Here is a 19,043-nt window from a genome sequence, read left to right as displayed (position 1 = left end):
TACTTAAAATTCCTATAACGGACAAAAGCTGTTTTCCCTAAGATTCTCCTCCAAAATATTAATGCAATCATAGGCAAACTGCATAATCTACATTGGCATATGACCACTAGTTTAGAGCTTTAAAAAATAAAATCGGAGGCAACAATTCATTTCAATTAAAGTTTGAAAATATCTCAAAGTACTACATTTTAAAGAAACTCCACCTATAATAAACACTGCTTGTGGTATGTATGAGTAGTATATCTAATATCTGATTAATGAAAAGTTAATGGACCTTGAAAATTTTAAAAACCTAGTATATGGTTTTTATTTGTAGTGGGGGGAGGGAAGAAAACCCATATACTTTAGAATCCTGAAGAGGTATATTAAAACGCCCAATTCTGAGTGCAAAGCAGTTCAACCATTGTGGAAGAGAGTGTGGCGATTCCTCAAGGATCTAGAACTAGAAATACCATTTGACCCAGCAATCCTATTACTGGGTATACACCCAAAGGATTATAAATCATTCTCTTATAAAGATGCATGCACACGTATGTTTATTGCAGCACTGTTCACAATAGCAAAGACTTGGAGCCAACCCAAATGCCATTAATGATAGACTGAATAAAGAAAATGTGGCACATATACACCATGGAATACTATGCAGACATAAAAAAGGATGAGTTCATGTCCTTTTCAGGGACATGGATGAAGCTAGAAACCATTATTCTCAGCAAACTGACACAAGAACAGAAAACCAAATGCTGCATGTTCTCACTCATAAGCGGTTGTTGAAAAACGAAAACACATGGACATAAGGAGGGGAACATCATACACCAGGGCCTGTCGGGAGATAGGGGGTTAGGGGAGGGATAGCAGGGGGTTGGGGAACAGAGGAGGAATAGCATTAGGAGAATTACCTAATGTAGATGACAGGGTGATGGATGCAGCAAACCACCACAGCACATGTATACCTATGTAACAAATCTGCAGGTTCTGCACATGTACCTCAGAACTTAAAGTATATATACAAAAAAAAAAAAACCTCCCAGCTCTATCACTTACTACCCATGCAACTTAAAGTCTCCTGTCAGCTCCTACCCCCAGCTATCCAGCTACCCTTCTCAGAGACAAATAATGTTAGCAATTTCTAGTGTATCTTTCAAAAGGATGCTATACCTATACACAGAGATAGATTTTCTTCCTCCTTACATAAATGATAGCAAAATATAGATTTCTGCATCCTGCTTTTATCACTCAACATTTTAGAAACCATTCCACATCAGCAGATGAAGACCTTTCTTATGCTCTGTCAGCCACACAGTACTCCATTGCATGGATTATCACAATGTGTTTGAACAGTTCCCTACCAATGGACATTTAGATTCTTTGCAGTCTTGTTTTGCAAACAATGCTAGAGTGAGTAATCTTGTACAAAATAATCTTGTATACTGAGTAATCCTGTACAAAGGAATCTCGCACAGTGGGTAATCTTGTTACCCTTGTGAGTCTATCTATAAAGAGATACCTGGAAGGAAATTGTTAGGTCAAAGAGTACATACATTTGTAATTTTGATAGGCACTGCCAATTTCCCACCATAGAGGCTGTTAAAATTTACACATAATGCAATGGTAACGCACAAGAGGGACAGTTTCCCCTACCTCACTAACATAGTATGTTATCCAGCTTTTAAATCTATGCCAGTAGTTCTCAATGCTGGCAGCGTGTCGGAATTATCTTGGGGATCTTTAAGAAATGCCAATGCCCATGACATACTTGGAGATACTCTAAGTCAGTTGGCCTGGAGACTGGGCATCCATATTTTCAAATATTCCTAGGCAACTGTACTGCGCACTCAGGATTAAGAGTAATGGACCTATGCCAACCTGACAGGAGAAAAGTATTTCAGTATAGCTCTGTCTCTTTGTTATGAGTAAGATCAAACTTTTAAAAATATGTTTGTCATTTTATTTCCTTTTCTATGAAGTATGCCCATATTCTTTATGTATGCATAACTAACTCCTGAGTTTTATTGTCTTTAAAGAACTGCTTCTTGGTGAATTCAACCTTAATTTTCAATCAGTTGCAAATATTCTTCCTGATCGAACTCTGACTTCTGGCTTTGCTTCAGACAGTCTTGGGATATAGAAATTTATTTTTGCAAAGACAAATGTATGAATCTTTGATGGTTTCTGGGTCTTGTACCATACTTAGAAGCCTATTCCACATCTAGATTTTTAAAATATGTCTAACAGTTTCTCCTAGCAGTTTTACTGAATCCATTATTTCCCCTGCCTTGTGAGATGGCGACCTTCATTAAATACTAAATTCCTACATGTATTTGAGGCTTTTTCTGGAATTTCTATTCTTTTTCACTTACCTATCCATCAATTCACGAGCCATACATTTTCAATTACTGTAGCATTGTTATACTTCAAATTTAATTGGCTACTCACTCCTTAGTAGTCTTCCTTTTCAGGATTTCCCTATCTGTGTTTGTCTGTTTTCTACATGAACTGTAAACGGGAAGATTAAATTATCCAAAATGTAACACAGAAGTAAAGTTATGGGCAGTATTTTTTTAAGAGTATGATATATAAATGATAATCAGAAAGAAAAAGAAGGGAAACAATATTTGAAAACATAATGAATATAAATTCCCCCAAGTGCTGAAAAACAATATTATATCAAAATATATGATAAAGCCCATGCAGGATAAACAGAATTAAATCTACAGCTAAGTAAGACTGAAACATGTTAAAAACAAAGAGATAATCTTGATAGTTAACCTGAGTATTGTCTTTATGCTAGTCACTACTCTAAGCATTTTTCTTATCATCTCAATCTTCCGAAATCTATAAAATTGGCACATTTCTTTCCCATGTTGTAAATGACAGAACTAAGGTAGAGTGGTTAAGTGACTAACCTAGTCCTACAACTACTAAATGACAGAACCAGAATTTGAACTCAGACTGTTTTATACCAGAACCCATGCTCTTAATCACTATGCTAAATTTTCTAGCAACTCAACAACAGCAGACTCTTTAACAGCAACAAAAAGAGTTTACTACTCATGGACACTCCATGAAAACACTACTGTAAACTGTACTTCAGAAAGAAGAAAACTGAATCTAGATAAAAGAAATGAAACAAAAAACAACAGTGAGCAAAGAAATGGGTAAACACGTATATAGGGTGGGGAAACAGTTTTTAAAACAGAAAGCAGTTTAAAAATAAGATTAAAGAAAGAAAACACTAAAGTTAAAAAATGGCCCAGCTGAGTGCAGTGGCTCACACTTATATTCCCAGCACTTTGGGAAGCTGAGGTAGGTGGGTCACTTGAGGTCAGGAGTTTTGAGATCAGCCTGACCAAGGTAGTGAAACCCTGTCTCTAATTAAAAAAAAAAAAAAAAAAATTACCCAGGTGTGGTGATTCATACCTGTAGTCCCAGCTTCTCAGGAGGCTGAGGCAGCAGAATTGCTTAAACCTGGGAGGTGGAAGTTGGAGTGAACCAAGATTGTGCCTCTGCACTCCAGCCTGGGCAAGAGAATAAGACTCCTTCTCGAAAATTAAAAATGTCCTGAGTTTTAGATTTGAATAGAAGGAGGGCAGAGACACTGATCACAATTTTTAAAAACAAGGATGAAGTTAAGTATTATAGGAATCTTTTAAAACTCAATTTATTATGCAGCCAAACTATCAATCAAGGGGAAAGTTAACAGAATGATTTTCATGTTGAAAAAATATCTCAAAAAAATTTACCTCCCAATTTAAAGTCACACTTTAAAAAATAAGTAAGAAATAAATTTGGGCTGGGCATGGTGGCTCACAACTGTAATCCTAGCACTTTGAGAGGCGGAGGCACGAAGGCTGCTTGTGCCCAGGACCAGCTGGGCAACACAGTGAGACCCCATCTCTACCAAAAATAATTTCTTGAAAATTAGCAGGGCACAGTGGCTGATATGGTTTGGCTCTGTGTCCCCACCCAAATCTCATCTTCTAGCTCCCATAATTCCTACATGTTATGGGATGGGCCTGGTGGGAGATAACTGAATCATGGGTCGGGGGGAGCTTTCAGTGCTGTTCTCATGATAGTGAGTAAGTCCCATGAGATCTGACGGTTTTAAAAACAGGAGTTTCCCAGCACAACCCTTCTATCTGCCTGCCACCATCAAGTAAGATATGACTTGTTCCTCCTTGTCTTCCATCATGATTGAGGCCTCCCCAGCCACGTGGAACTGTACGTCCATTAAACGTCTTTCTTCTGTAAATTGCCTAGTCTTGGGTATTTTCTTTATCAGCAGTGTGAAAACCGACTTAAGACAGTGGCACATGCCTGTAGTCCCAGCTACTTAGGAGGCTGAAAAAGGAAAATAAGCTTGAACCCAGGAGGTTGCCACTGTACTACAGCCTGCGCAAGAGAGCCAGACCCTGTATCAAAAGCGAAATTAAACAAATAAATAAACATGACTATGTCTATTCTTATGGGTACACATATGTTTCTTAGCTCTGTCCACTGAGAGACTAGAAGCAGCAACAATACAATAGTAACGTGCACATCTAACATGTAGATACTGGTTTCCAAATACCATTCTCCAAAAGGAACCAGGGCTCCCTGAAGAAATGGTTGAGCCTGAAGTGAAGAAAGATAAAGTACAAAATTAGCCTGGAACATCTTACAGTTAAAAAAAAGCCAGAAGAAGGCCGAGTGCGGTGGCTCAAGCCTGTAATCCCAGCACTTTGGGAGGCCGAGGCGGGTGGATCACGAGGTCAAGAGATCGAGACCATCCTGGTCAACATGGTGAAACCCCGTCTCTAATAAAAATACAAAAAAAATTAGCTGGGCGTGGTGGTGCATGCATGTAATCCCAGCTACTCAGGAGGCTGAGGCAGGAGAATTGCCTGAACCCAGGAGGCGGAGGTTGCGGTGAGCCGAGATCGCGCCATTGCACTCCAGCCTGGGTAACAAGAGCGAAACTCCGTCTCAAAAAAAAAAAAATCAGAAGAAAGGGTAGAAAATGGGAGCATATCAAAAGGATACACGAGCCAATCTCAAAAAGAATCCAATAGCTAAAGCTGGAATAATTTAAGCCACAAGTAAATTATGTTGGTATGAAATTATAATCTAAAGGAAAAAAATGAGTTTCTACTGATATAACAATTGAATAAATAAATATGGGAAATGAGACAAATCTTCCTTACAAAAGAATACCAATTAATACATGTAGAAAGAATATAGGAAATAGAAAATCACAATTAGACTATCACAGTTATAACTGTTGTAGGTAAGATCCACTAATGAATGCTAAAATTAATGAACAAATTTTAAGGAGAAACAAAAAGGTTGCACAGCCTCAAAGTATCTCCCCTAAAACATTTAATAATTACTTTGGTGGTTTTACCTTACGTCCATCAGAGATGGAAACATAACTCCCTTCCCTTTGAGTATAAGCTGAACTCAGAGACTCAATTCTAACCAACAGCATATGGAAAGGAAAAAATAATAACTTTACAGTAGAGAAACCTGGCAGAGGCCAGCTTAACCAAGTGATCAAAGTTAACATCACCAGTGATAAATCAGGTTAATGTCATGCATCTCCTGATGTGATGCAACTGAAAGGGTACTTCACTTGTTGAATATTCTCCCTGGAAACCTGTAATCCCAATCTAATCATAAGAAAGCAAGAGAAAAACCCAAACTGAGGGACATTCTACAAAATACCTGACCTTTTTATAAGCATCAGGGTCATGAAAGACAAGGAAAGACAGAAAACCTGACACAGGCTCAAGAAACTAAGGAAACTTTTCTACTAAATACAATGTGGGATTCTGTACATTTCAGAAAAGACATGATGGGTGAGGAGCAGTTGCCCATGCCTGTAATCCCAGCACTTTGGGAAGCTTAGGCAGGCAGATCACTTGAGGTCTAAAGTTCAAGGCCACCGTAACCAACATGGCAAAACCCAGTCTCTACTAAAAATACAAAAATTTGCTGGGTATGGTGGTGGAGGTGGGGGGCTGTAATCTCAGCTACTAGGGAGGCTGAGGCAGGGAGAACTGCTTGAACCCAGGAGGCGGAGGTTGCAATGAGCCAAGATCACGCCACTACACTCTAGCCTGGGCAACAGAGTAAGACTCCGTATCAAAAAAAAAAAAAAAGAAAAGAAAAGAAAAAACAGAAAAGACATGATAGTATGTTTACAATATAGGAATTAACAACAAATATCATAAACAGTCCCAAAGGCACAAATGAGGAAAAAGAAAACAACAACAGATTTAACTACATAAAAATTAAACATTTCTGTCAAAAAGAATTCATAAACAAAGTCAAAAGACAAGCCACTGATTGGGAAAAAATACATGCATCACAAAGGCTTACTAACTAGAATATATAAGTAACTTCTGAAATTCAGGTAGAAAAACACACAAAAATATCTCCATTTTTAAAATAGGCAAAGGGTATGAACAGAAGAGGATACCAAAATGTACAATAAAAACCTGAGAATATATTCAGTCCCATCCTTTTTTTTTTTTTTTTTTTTTTTTTTTGAGATGGACTCTTGCTCTGTCACCCAGGCTGGAGTGCAATGGCACAATCTCAGCTCACTGCAACCTCTGCTTCCGGGGCTCAGATAATCCTTCCACCTCAGCCTCCTGAGTAGCTGGGTCAGTCCCATTATTAATTAGGAAAATACAAATTAATATGATGATGTACAAAACTTCAAACAATGACATTTACTATGAAAATAGCTTATAATGAAGGCAAAATGGTTAATTGTGTGTTTATGTGTCTTATACAGAAAATACTAAACACAAGTAATCATTCACTCAAGTAAACCAGTATACTTACTTACTAAAACCAAAGTTGACTGATTGATCACTGAGAATTTCAAACTGGACAGGCCGATCACCCATACAATATTTTCTTAATAACTCGAAGCAGGTATGTAATGTTTTCCTTGAGGGCTTATTTTCATGAAAAAGATCACCACCTAACAAAATGAAATCCACCTGATCGACAGAAAATGATGTTAAAATTAGTCTGTTTTATAGGTACAAATTTTGTAAACTATAGACGAAAGAGGTAAAAAAAAAAACTCACAAAAGACACAATTATGTACAGCAATTAAAAAATTTACATTTATTCAAAGGGACTTTCCATCTGGTAATTAATCTGACTCCAATTTAGCTGACTAAGCTATCTTCAAAAAAGCCATCTTCTAATTACTATACCAAGTCTCTGATTCAGATTACTCAAGGTGATCATATTTTTTCTATTATTCAAATAAGATTTAAACTTAGCACTTTAACAGAACATATGGAATAGACACCAAATTCAACCCAAACCATTCATTTAATATTCAGCCATTATTTACAGAATCAAGAGAACGAGTAAACGTAATATGCCTCTAGAAGTCCCTACACGGGGTTACGGCGTGGTGGAGGGCGGGGAGCAGTTACGATTCAGGGATGCAGGGAAGGGAAACAGAGGAAGCAGAAGGGCAGGAAAGGGCAAAGTAGAAGTAAGTAGCTTACGCTCAGGGGAGGATTCTGTTTTAGGACTCAAGAGTCAAAAAAAAAGCACATGCAGGATTCTCCAGCAGGAAACAGACCTCCTTTGGCCACAGTTTCTTTGCCTTCAAGGAAGGAAAAATGCACCTTACAAGGATTCTTTTAAGAATCCAGCCATTCTAATACTAAAAGGTCAAAAAAGAACAGATGCTGGTGAGATTACGGAGAAAAGGGAACACTTACACACTGTTGGTGGGGGTGTAAGCTGATTCAACCATTATGAAAAGCAGTGTGATGATTCTTCTAAGAGCTAAAAATGGAACTACCATTTGACCCAGCAATTCTATCACTGGGTATAAACCCAAAGGGTATATAAATCATTCTATCATAAAGACACATGCACACATATCTTCACTGCAGTACTATTCACAATAGCAGCAACATGGAATCAACCTAAATGTCTATCAATGGTAGACTGGATAAAGAAAATGTGGTACATAGAAACCATGGAATACTATGAAGCCATTAAAAAGAACCAGATCATGACCTTTGGAGGGACATGGATGAAGCTGGAGGCCATCATCCTTAGCAAACTAACGAAGGAATAGAACACCAAATACCACTTCTCCCATTTAGGTGGGAGCTAAATGATGAGAACACATAGACACAGAGAGGGGAACAATAGACACTAGGACCTACCAGAGGCAGAGGTTAGGAGGAGGGAAAGGATTAGGAAAAATAGCTAATGGGTACTAGAATTAGTATCTGGGTGCCAAAATAATCTGTACAACAAACCACTGTCATATGAGTTTATCTATATAACAAACCTGCACATGTACCTCTGAACCTAAAATAAAAAGAATCCAGCCACTGCCTCACTCAATTAACAAATTTAAAACATGCGTACTCACTGCTTTCTGATCCTTTCTAAGCATTAAGATTTAGCATGAACAAACAAAACATTTTTCACTTTCATGGAGTGTTCCTTCTAGTGAAGATGACAGATAAAAAACAAGTAAACAATTCAATAAATTATTTCAGAGAGTGCTATTAAAAATATGCTATGAAAAAAATAAAGCAGAGTAATGTGATAAAACAGTGATTGGAAGCATCAGGGAAGATGTCTCCAAAAAGGTAAGACTTGAACTGAGAACTCAAAAGTTGACCCCGCCAAGATCAAGGTGCTCCAAGCAGAAAGAACTAGATGTGCAAAGGCCTCAGAGTAGAACAGGCCAGTGTGGATGTAGCAGTGTAAATAAGGCAGAGGGTAGCAGGACACAAGGTTTCATGGCAGGGGCCAAGATTGAGTTGAACCTAGATTCAATGGAAGGACACTTGGAAAATTTTAGACAACAAAGTGCCATGATCTGATTTATTATTTTAAAAGTTCACTTTGGCTGCTAGGCTGAGTAGATGTAGCACCAAAGAATGGAAGCAGAAAGACCAAAGGGGACCTACTGCAGTCCATGTGAAATGTGATAAACTTTTGGACTAAGTTTACTAGTGTGAAGACAGTAGTAGAGAGGCACCATATACATTTGAGAGGAAGAACTAAGGACCTAGCAGATAAACCGAAGAGAACTCCACAGAAAAGTCAAGGTTGGAGGTGCTAATTTGCAAGTCATCATTTATGTTTATTCTCCAGCTCTCTCCTGGGCTGATGTTTCAACTGCCTGCTGCGAATTCTTCGTGAATGTCCCATTGCAGTCTCCAACTCTAAATCTGTCGAAATCAGAATTTGTCAACTTCCCACATGAAGAAGTCTCTCTTCCTTATCTATTTCTATTTTTGTGTAACTATTCACCCAAACACCACACACTTAAGAGTCACTGTCATCCGTTTGTCCTCATCCCTATCCTCCACAACTAACCGAAAAACATAAATCCTCTCTTTGCAGTATCTCTTGCATTCATTTCCTCTTTTCCATCCCTAAGGTCAGCACCTCAAAAAAGTCTCAAACTCGTCTCCAATTCATGCTATTATACTCTGCTGCCAGAAGACTTTCTATTGAACTGGGTGGAAATTTCTCAATCTGAAATTTGAAGCCCTCCTTACTACAGCTCAAATCCTCACTTCTAGTCTCTCAGTATGCTTGCTAACTATGACCTGCTGGAGAGGCAAATTGACTACAGGGCCCCTAACATACCTAACACTGTCTCACCTGTGCCCTCACTCCTGCTTCACATGGATGTACATTGTCTATGCTCCTCACTGGCCAAAATTCTACCCTTCCTCCAAAGCCCAAGTTAAACACAACCTTCTTCATTAAGCTCATCTTGCTATCATGTAAATGTGATATTTTCTGCCTCTAAACTCAAAGGAAATGCTATTTAGAATTTTCTTACGGGTCCTATCATATACAACCTTGCATCAGAGGATTGTGCATATTTGTCTTATCTTTCACACTGGTTGGCTTCTATGTCCTCTGAAAGCAAAAGCTTTGACAGTCACATTTCAAACAGACACTGCCACAGGATCCTGCATTCAGTAAACACCCCAAAAACATCTATAAATTTTAACAGTCTATTTACAAAAGCAGCTCCTAACTGAATTTAGCACACGAAGCACATAAAATCGGCATTGAGCTTTTAGTATATTGACATTTAAGCAGGCAAAGTAAACACCTGAGCTTATAAAACAAATCTCTAAATTTAGAAGGGAAAATAACTTGTTAACCAAAAGGATATACTAGAAATTGCACAAATATAAACCACACTCACTTCATTTTCCTGGGCAAGTCTTAAAATTTCATTGAGTGTTACAAAGGTATCATTTCCTCTGACTGCATCTTTCTCCATAAATCCAAGATGAATATCTGTTGCAACTAAGATTTTAAACGTGTTTTCATCATCACTGTATTAAGAAACATTTCAATATATTAATAATTTATTAAAAGGATATGCGAACAAATTGAGAATTAAACTTATAAAACAAATAATAACAGATATGGAATAAAATCCTTAGCCTTATAATTCATCTGAAAATCTGAAGTAGTCAACATATCACTAACATTACAGTTTTCCTAACCACTAGTTCAATATAGAACAAATACACACAAATCTTTACAAGGTTCTGTAACTGCTTCAAAAATTTATAACGTTGTCATAACCAGTTTTACAAACTCACGTAACCCAGGCCTCACAGTCGGCTTGTTTTCCTCTTCTGTTGCACGGCAAAAATCAAAAAGGTTTGAACCTATATCTAAACTTGTTATTAATCTGACTGTGTACTCTTCTAGAAAAATCAAAGTTAATTTAAAAAGCCTTCCTCTAAGTTTATAAGTCAATTTTATACTAATATTCTAGTAACCTACATTCAGGCCCCTGAAGTCACCTGCTTTACTCTCTATAAAGAGTTGGATTTCATTAATAAAATTGGCCAAGTAACAAAACAGAGTTGTTTCAATTTGAATTTGGCAAGATTCAAAGGTAGCAATGCAATAGTTATTAATACTCACTTACACTAAATTTAACTTTAATTGTATAAAATACTTTTATTTCTATGATCTTATCTCAACCCTCAGAGACAGAGTCAGGCATTAGTATCTCTGACAAACGAGAAGGCTAAACCCAGATAAATTAACTGCTTTATTACACAATTAGGGACAGAAACAGGACTAAAACCCATGATGAAAACTCAGGCTATTTTCAATAAACCACAATGAATTTTCTAAAAATTTCTGTATATCTCCAAAATTCAAGTCTTTACAAACAAAAGATATTTCCAGAAACAATTTCTCTTCAAAAACTTCAAAAATAATATGCACACAGTTCTGACTGCTGTATCTAAGAAGGTAGGTCAGAATACTTTTCAAATCACAATACTACATGTTTCTGTGCAATTTATAAAATATTTTCATATGAATTCTCTCATTTAAGCCTCAAAATTAATCTGATAAAGATATAATTATTCCAATTACACAAATGGCAAACTGAGGCAAGGCTGACTGAATTGTTGACTTGGCCCAAGGTCACACAGCTAGTAGCATCCAAAGACTTGAAACAAGGGTGAAAGACTCCAAGTCTAAAGTCTTTCCCACGTAACTTTTACAGTCCTTTTATTTATTCCCATTTTGCTGTAAGTCATTTTGAGCTTATTTAATACTAGAGGAATGTACTCTAAAAATCTTAAACAGAAACTGCATTGACTAATAAGAATTTGTCAGGAAAATTCAAGAATATTTATAACTTCAATAATTTACAACAAAGCCCCAGAACATAAACTCAATACTACAGCGATACATATCAGATTATAGCAAGAGTCAGCCTATAGCTGTATATTAGCTTCCAGTTAAGAAAGATAAAAATTTAAAACATTCCAAATATCCTTTTTGATGACTAATATTTCTGTTCACAAGCAGGTTCCTTATTTACTGTTTATTAAATAAGCGTTCTTTTATTGTGATCACAGTCGACAAGCTTTAGAAACCCCAAATAACGAGGGATACCAGAAGTTAGGTGCTTACAGTGCGTCTGCATGGCTCATTTTTATGGTCAGTCAAGCTCCTCTGGGACCAGGTTCTTCCCCAAAAACCCCTGGGTCCGGTACTCAAATGTAAGAAAATGCACACGATTCCAAATTCTAGAAATTCTAAAAACAAAATTACATCATAAAACACATTTTTTAAAAAGCCTGCACATATTTAACCAACATGATTCACGCTGCATAAGGTATAGACGTCTTAAATAAGCAGACTGACAAATCTAGAAGTCTCATTTTCACGTAAACACCCACTATACTTTTATTTTTGAATGAGCTAAGCACAGAAAATAATACATCTCCATGCCATTCTAGTTTCACCAGGATGATTAGACTCCTATTTTCGTTTACCGTGCTCTTATGGGAAATTAGTATATGTTAAATGAGCAAAAAGAGTGTCACACACAGTTCTGGTTCAACACAAAAACAACTCTGGAGGTGCAGATATTTCTAAATTGCACGCGTAAGTTGCTCTGGAGAACGGAGGCAATCCGTATTTCCTGCTCAAACACTCGATTTGTTTTCTTTTTTAAAGAACCTGGCTTGTTTGGAAAAGGGAAGGGCCCCGCGTTTAATGCGAATGTAAACGAACACTTGGTCTGCGGAGGAGCACCTTTAGGTACCAGTAGGATGACTGAAAAAAGCTGAATTTGGGGAGGAGCGGCTGCCACCGCGAGACAACCCGCACCACGTCTGCAGCTCCCAATTCCGCCGGGATTCCAAGCCTCCACACGCCCGCACCGCGGGGCGCCTCGAAATGAGAACGCAGGGGACCCGCCAGGACCCCCGCTCCCGGCCCGCTCGGCCCGGTCCTCCCGAGGTTCCAGCGAACCCTGGGCTTCCGCCTGCGAACCTGCAGGAACAGCTGGCGGATGCAATTTCTAAATGACTCCAGTGCTGGACTCTTCAAAGCCCCACCGGCTGGACCCGAGGCGGTCTGCTTTCCGGAAAGAAACGGCGGCATCCGTGAGAAGAAAACAGCGCTGTCCGAACTTGCCTCTGAGAACACGCAGGGCCCTAAACCCGAATTCGGCGGGAGAGAACGGCGTCCGTTTCTCTCGCGACACTTTAAGGACGACGTAGACGCGTCAAGTCCAGTTTGGTTCTCATTGGCTGCCGCACTCCGTAGGGGGGGCGGGGAAAGTAGCGGAGAGGACCCGCCTCACGCAGGAGCCAATCCTGAGCAGCCGAGGAAACGAACCCGGAAGTGAGATGCTGCACGGCGGCGATTTTCCCTTCTGTCCGGTGGGTGGTTATTCCCTGTCCCGGACCTCGCTTCCTGGTGGACTCGCGCCATCTAAGAACTCCTGAGCCCATTGGGGTGGGTGGCCTGTGGACACAGGCCGAGCCATGCGGGTCGGGCCGCCTCGCGGTCCCCAGGTAGGGCTGAAGCCGCTTCTTGGTTCTTGGCTGTTTGGAGGGCCGCAGACGGAGCTCGTGGGCCTGTGAGCTCTCGGCCGGTGGCAGGGTGCCGGAGCTGGGTGCCTTCTCCCTCCCTCCCACTCGCCAGAACTTCTACAGGTGTCACCCCTAGGTCCTTGAGTTCAGCACATCTGTATTGCTTTGTGCTGAGAGCAGTAAGATGTATAGGGCGGTGAAAAATAATGTGGAACTTTTGAATTAGAATGTCTGCCCTTTCAGTTCCATTGAATGGTCCTTGATCTAGGGCAAGTTGTTTTAATCCCTCTGAATCCCAGTGCCTTCAGCTGCAAGGTTTATAGCCGCGCCTATCGTTGAGTTGTTTGTAAGGAGTTGACATAGTTCGGTTGTCTCTCAAAATAGGATGTGCCCTTTAAGTTAGGAAACATACCCTGATATTCCTGATATCATCATCAAATAAGGATGCTAATCAGTTTTGATTTTTAACTGTGAATCGGGTAGATGCGCCTAGGTTTGGCTTTTTAAACTAAATATGCCAGTAAAATTTTTTATATAATTTATTGTACATGGATCTGTAAACTCAAAATTTATATAAAGGGAGTTTTTATTAAAAGGAAAGGCACGTTGGGGGAAAGGGTAGGATCTGTGGTATAAGGTTACTATATTTGATATAATTACAAGTGAACTTTACATTATTTATTAGCATCTGCTAATAAATGAATGATGTATGGTCATTTTTGTGTTGCAAGGTTCAGGAATTAATTTAAGAAGGAAAGTGGAAGCTCCAGCAGAATTAATAAAACACAAAGCAATTCTGATTGGGTGTCTCTGATTGGGACTGAAAAGTGGGATCACTTTAGTAAAATTCTTACATTTTACAATAAAGTAACAGGTCGAGAAAAGTTACTGGACATGAGTAATAAATTTAAACTTGAGTTTAGTGCTATTGCTACTAGTAATAAAATTTAGTACATTAGGATTGTATACTGTTAAACTTGTGAGATTAGGCACAAAGAAATCAGCATCTTGGGGTTATGCCTAAGATGTATAGGCATAACTAACTCTGGAACGTCTCAGAATCCATTCCAGGCAAAATCAAGTGCCAAGACTTTAATTAAATTTAATGCCAGATGTATTTCTTAATGCTTTCTGTAGACAAGTGGTAGATAAATATAATTTAATGTGGTCCTTATCTTTAAGCTTATAATATTTAAGGGGCTGAAACAAGAACAAAGTTAGGGGTGAAATACAACAAAATGTAGCACCAAAAAAAGTAGAAAGCAGAGTGAGATCTAAATGGGAAGATAAAGAAAGAATGAAAGAGATAACATCTGAGAAGAGCCTTGAAAGACTGATAAGATTTCAACACATATAGTTCAGAGGCTAAGAATTGGTATGTTTAAATTATCTATTGATTTTTCTCCTTTTCTTTAATTGATTAAGGTTTATATGCTGTGTAACTCTTTAAGCAGATACTGGTTTATAAATTAATGCGGCAGCTTGGCAGAATAAACATCAGTTCCTTCAGGAAGCCTTCTTTAATCCCTTAGGACTAGGGGAATTATGAACCTACTGTATTCTCATAGTTTCTAGACATGGTTCTATTGTACTTATCATGTTGTCTTTGCCAGACACCTGGTATCTTTGCCAGTCACCTACACTAGAATAAGCTTCCTGAGGTGAAGACATGGGTCTTGCTCATTACTGAATCCCAGTACCCAGAAATTGGCACATACAAGACATTCTATTCATATGATTTGTATGAAGGAAAGAATGGTAGCCAAAATTCAGTTGAAAACAACGAGCCAACTAAGAACCATAGTTGCCTATCAATGAATAGGACTACTTTTTAAAGCAGTAAAGTTTCCTCGGCCTGAAATTATCAAAGTTGAAATAGGATAATTACTCTAGATGTTGTGATAAAGATATAAACACTGATCAGAGACTGGGACAGATGTCCTTTTGGGGGCTGGCTATTTCATCTTCAAGAATCCCTGATTCTTCGAAGTAGTTTTTTAGGAATTAGAAGTTTTTATGTCTGCTCTGTATTATCTGTGTGTCTAGTTTATAAAAAGCTTCAATGCACCTGTCTTCATTGTATTAGTTATACTTCAAAACCTTCAAGCATTCATCACTGTTAGCATAATACCCTCATACCTAAAGATTAAAAATGTTATAGTTGACTTAGAAGAAAACAACAAAAGAAGCATTAGACCATTAAAGAGCATAGATAACTGAAATCTGTCAGCAGCAATATTCAGTGTATGTAAGGGATATCGTGAGGAAAACAAGAGTTTAGACAGAGTTTAATTGTGAATATTTGCAAGATTTATCTATGCAATTGATAAAGCTTGAATTACTGTTTTACTAATAACTTTTGTATTTGTATTTTCAGATCTTGATGAATAAAGCAGTCATAATTCATCACTAGAAAGATTGTTTTTACCCTGGCATTTGAAATGCTTTTTATTTAGAATAATAGTAAAAATGGAAAAAGAAAAAGGAAATGATGGAATACCAGACCAAGAGAACTCCTTGGATTTTTCTGAACACTTTAACCAACTTGAATTGTTGGAAACACATGGACACCTTATTCCTACTGGGACTCAAAGTCTCTGGGTAGGCAATTCTGATGAAGACGAGGAGCAAGATGAAAGAGATGAAGAGTGGTATCGATTGCAAGAAAAAAAAATGGAAAAAGACCCAAGCAAATTGCTTCTTTGGGCTGCTGAAAAAAACCGGGTAAAAAAAAAAAAAGAGGGAAGTGTAACAGTAGGAAAAGCACTGGGTTCAGTCCAGAAGACTGCCCTTACCATTATGGCCATCGCACCTATGTCTCAATTATGAGGATCAAATGAGGCAATGTACATGAAAGCACATATTACGCTGCAACATATCATGCTAGGTATTATTTGGGGGGTTAAGGATAATTATCCATAAAGATAACAAGCAATCATCTGTATTTTAAAATCATTTATATAAAGTCATTAGGATCATTTAGGAAAGAGAGGATGGAAATTAACATTTATTAAATACCAACTATACTAAGTACATTATTACATTATTTAATCCTCATATATCCCTAGGAGTAATAGTCTTCTCTTTTATAGAGTAAGAAATTGAGATTCAGGAATATTAATTTCCCAGGATCATCAAAGTGGAATGAACCCTACTTCTCCACTTCCACCTCATTTTACAAAGTTTCCCCATTGCCTGTGTTAGTAAACTAATAACTAAAAGGGTCTTGCATTTTAAATAGCTTTTTAACCCAAGAGCATGCCACATTTAACCAGAGACCCATATAAGAAACTAAGAGTTACAACCTGAAAGGGTGTTTCTAGGATTGTATTTAGAAGGAATTGAGCTCTTGAATCCCTAGAATTCCTTATTAATACTTTCTTCTTCTGTTAAAAGTTTTATTGTTAAACGTTTCATACAGTGTGTATATTGATGTGATAATCCTACTATGGAAAAATCAAGCAGTTATATTTTCTTCACAGATAACATATAAAATATTAAATACAATTAAAACCTATGTTATTCATTGGACTGAAGCTTTTATGCAGTAAACCTTAGTTGGACCAGGAGTAAATGTATGGTTTGATATTCAGAGAATCTCATTCTTAGAAGCAACAAAGTGTAGTTAACACTAACTTGTCCCTTCTTAAATCAGTAGACCTCTCTTCCCAAAAAAAGAGATATTAAATCATTGTCATTTTAAAGTCATCTGCTTTTTTTTCATTTTTATTCAATGTTTTTATTCAATTTAATTAAATCTAACACCACATGGCAACTTTGTTTTATTTGTTGTTTTGGTTTGAGTTGAGTTGAAAGATTTCTTTTCTTCTTCTCAGCTTACTACAGTGCGGAGACTACTTTCTGAAAAGGCCACTCATGTGAACACTAGGGATGAAGATGAGTATACCCCTCTTCATCGCGCAGCCTACAGTGGACACTTAGATATTGTCCGGGAGCTCATTGCACAGGGGGCAGATGTTCATGCAGTGACTGTGGATGGCTGGACGCCCCTGCACAGTGCTTGTAAGTGGAATAATACTAGAGTGGCTTCTTTCTTACTGCAGCATGATGCAGATATCAATGCCCAAACAAAAGGCCTCTTGACCCCTTTGCATCTTGCTGCTGGGAACAGAGACAGCAAGGATACCCTAGAACTCCTCCTGATGAACCGTTACGTCAAACCAGGGCTGAAAAACAACTTGGAAGAAACTGCATTTGATATTGCCAGGAGGACAAGTCTCTATCACTACCTCTTTGAAATTGTTGAAGGCTGTACAAATTCTTCACCTCAGTCTTAACAGTTATAGTAATTTTCTTAAGTTTCTAAGTGCCAGTGCCTCCTTTGTGTGAGATGTAAAGTATTCCCATAATCAAAGTTGATGTCAAACATCTTACTACAAAAATTCTGTGGTATTCATTATAATGTTCTTCCAAGCGGATTGCCTGACTTTGATGTCAAATGTATTTGAAAGTTGTTTGCATATATCTTTAATGATTTCTGTGCAGTTTGTGGTTTTTATCAGAAATAATTTTAATGTGTGTATACTTCAAAACTTGACACGGGTTGTATAGAAACTGATATTTTTGGTGCTGATCCAAGAGAAATGTATTTTTAAATATCCCACATCCTGGATCTTTGTTGAGTGATTAGCAATATACAATTAGTAATTGTATATTGACATATATTTTTATAAGGTGAGGTAACTCAGAACCTAATTTAAAAGTCTAAAATATTCTGATATAATTCAGCGTCTTCTCTACCTTACCATAGCCAGTTGCTTTCATTTTAAACCAGAGCAAGTAACATATTAGTTACTTGAATCTTCGTAAGTTAAGGAAAAAACAGCAAAAAATCTAGATCCTTGTCATTTAGAACACAGACCATTTTCAGGAAAGCAGTTAGCTAGGTGTTTAATTCATGAATATTGTATACTGCCTCCCCTACCACAATTTACACAATCCCTTGGATAGTCCTACCTCACCCTGGTCAACCTAATGATCGTTATGCTAATGGCGAATCACTATGACCTTGTAGACATGCACACAACTATACCTTTATCCAAGAGATCATAATATATCTGCTATTCAACTGGTTTTACCTGCCTAATCCTACAGAGTTGGGCACTGCTCTCATAATCTCTCGAGTTCACAGGAAATGTTGATTTTCTAAGGTCCTTATTTTTACAAACTATACAAAGGCAAACTGATGGAAAAATGAATTCTCAGAGTAAGGGGATGATTATTATATTGAGGCTAAAACCACAAAGTGGCTCAGGCTTTTAAAAAACAAACAAATTAAAAAAAAAACCACTGTGGATAATGACAAACAGCATAAGTAAAAATATTTGCGAAAAATAAAGTACAAGTTTTGAACAAGACAAAAGGCATGAATTCATTTTTTTACCTGTGTATGTCTTTCTTGGGTCCAGAACATTATTCATCCAGCACACACTTAGTTATTTAATACCTACTGTCAGTCTCTACAGCAGGGATTTCCCATTGACTACCTAGCCCCTCTATGGTTGTTGCCAAAGTTTTATCTTCTCAACATCAGAACACTGTAGGGGAATGGATTTATACCAGGTGCTCTTTAAGTTAAATTTTTTAAATGTCCACCAAGACTTAGATCTCTTTCAATCCATTCTATGTAACCCAATCACCCTAGACTAATAA

General features: G+C 37.8%; 2 protein-coding genes across 7 annotated transcripts in view; one reads left to right on the top strand and one right to left on the bottom strand.

Annotated features, from left to right (window-relative positions):
* The window catches only part of MRE11 (MRE11 homolog, double strand break repair nuclease), a 105,232-nt gene extending 92,187 nt beyond the window's left edge, over positions 1 to 13,045 (bottom strand). For 4 of the 5 annotated variants that reach the window (XR_012517975.1, XM_010352294.3, XM_010352295.3 and 1 more), the window contains exons 1-4: positions 12,826 to 13,038; positions 11,959 to 12,083; positions 10,214 to 10,346; positions 6,832 to 6,992 (exon numbers count right to left, since the gene is read on the bottom strand). Coding sequence is in view for 4 of the 5 variants with exons in the window: in XM_010352294.3 (XP_010350596.1) it covers positions 6,832 to 6,992; positions 10,214 to 10,346; positions 11,959 to 11,978 (314 nt within the window). In the remaining variant the exon portion in view is untranslated. Of the gene's footprint in view, positions 1 to 6,831; positions 6,993 to 10,213; positions 10,347 to 11,958; positions 12,084 to 12,825 lie in introns of all 5 variants that reach the window. The other variant, XM_074400323.1, reaches the window with a different exon arrangement.
* A 108-nt stretch (positions 13,046 to 13,153) lies between these two features.
* ANKRD49 (ankyrin repeat domain 49) lies at positions 13,154 to 18,753 on the top strand. Of its 2 annotated transcripts, none has more exons than XM_003941507.4 (3): positions 13,154 to 13,217; positions 15,748 to 16,094; positions 17,207 to 18,753. In XM_003941507.4, the coding sequence occupies exons 2-3, from the start codon at positions 15,840 to 15,842 to the stop codon at positions 17,666 to 17,668; spliced, it is 717 nt and encodes a 238-aa protein (XP_003941556.1). In that variant the 5' UTR covers positions 13,154 to 13,217; positions 15,748 to 15,839; the 3' UTR covers positions 17,669 to 18,753. The 2 variants fall into 2 exon arrangements, with proteins under 2 accessions (XP_003941556.1, XP_010350598.1); XM_010352296.2 differs by having other exon boundaries at positions 13,175 to 13,352.
* The last annotated feature ends 290 nt before the right edge of the window (positions 18,754 to 19,043 follow it).

Source organism: Saimiri boliviensis, chromosome 6, assembly GCF_048565385.1.
Source record: "Saimiri boliviensis isolate mSaiBol1 chromosome 6, mSaiBol1.pri, whole genome shotgun sequence".
NCBI lineage: Eukaryota > Metazoa > Chordata > Mammalia > Primates > Cebidae > Saimiri > Saimiri boliviensis.
Note: the sequence above shows the minus strand (reverse complement) of the source record. Positions and strands in the feature narration are given on the sequence as shown.

Coding starts and splice junctions, on each gene's coding strand:
- ANKRD49 (XM_003941507.4), top strand. CDS start 15,840: ATGGAAAAAGAAAAAGGAAATGATGGAATACCAGACCAAGAGAACTCC. Junction 16,095..17,206: donor GGGCTGCTGAAAAAAACCGG/GTAAAAAAAAAA, acceptor TCTTCTTCTCAG/CTTACTACAGTGCGGAGACT.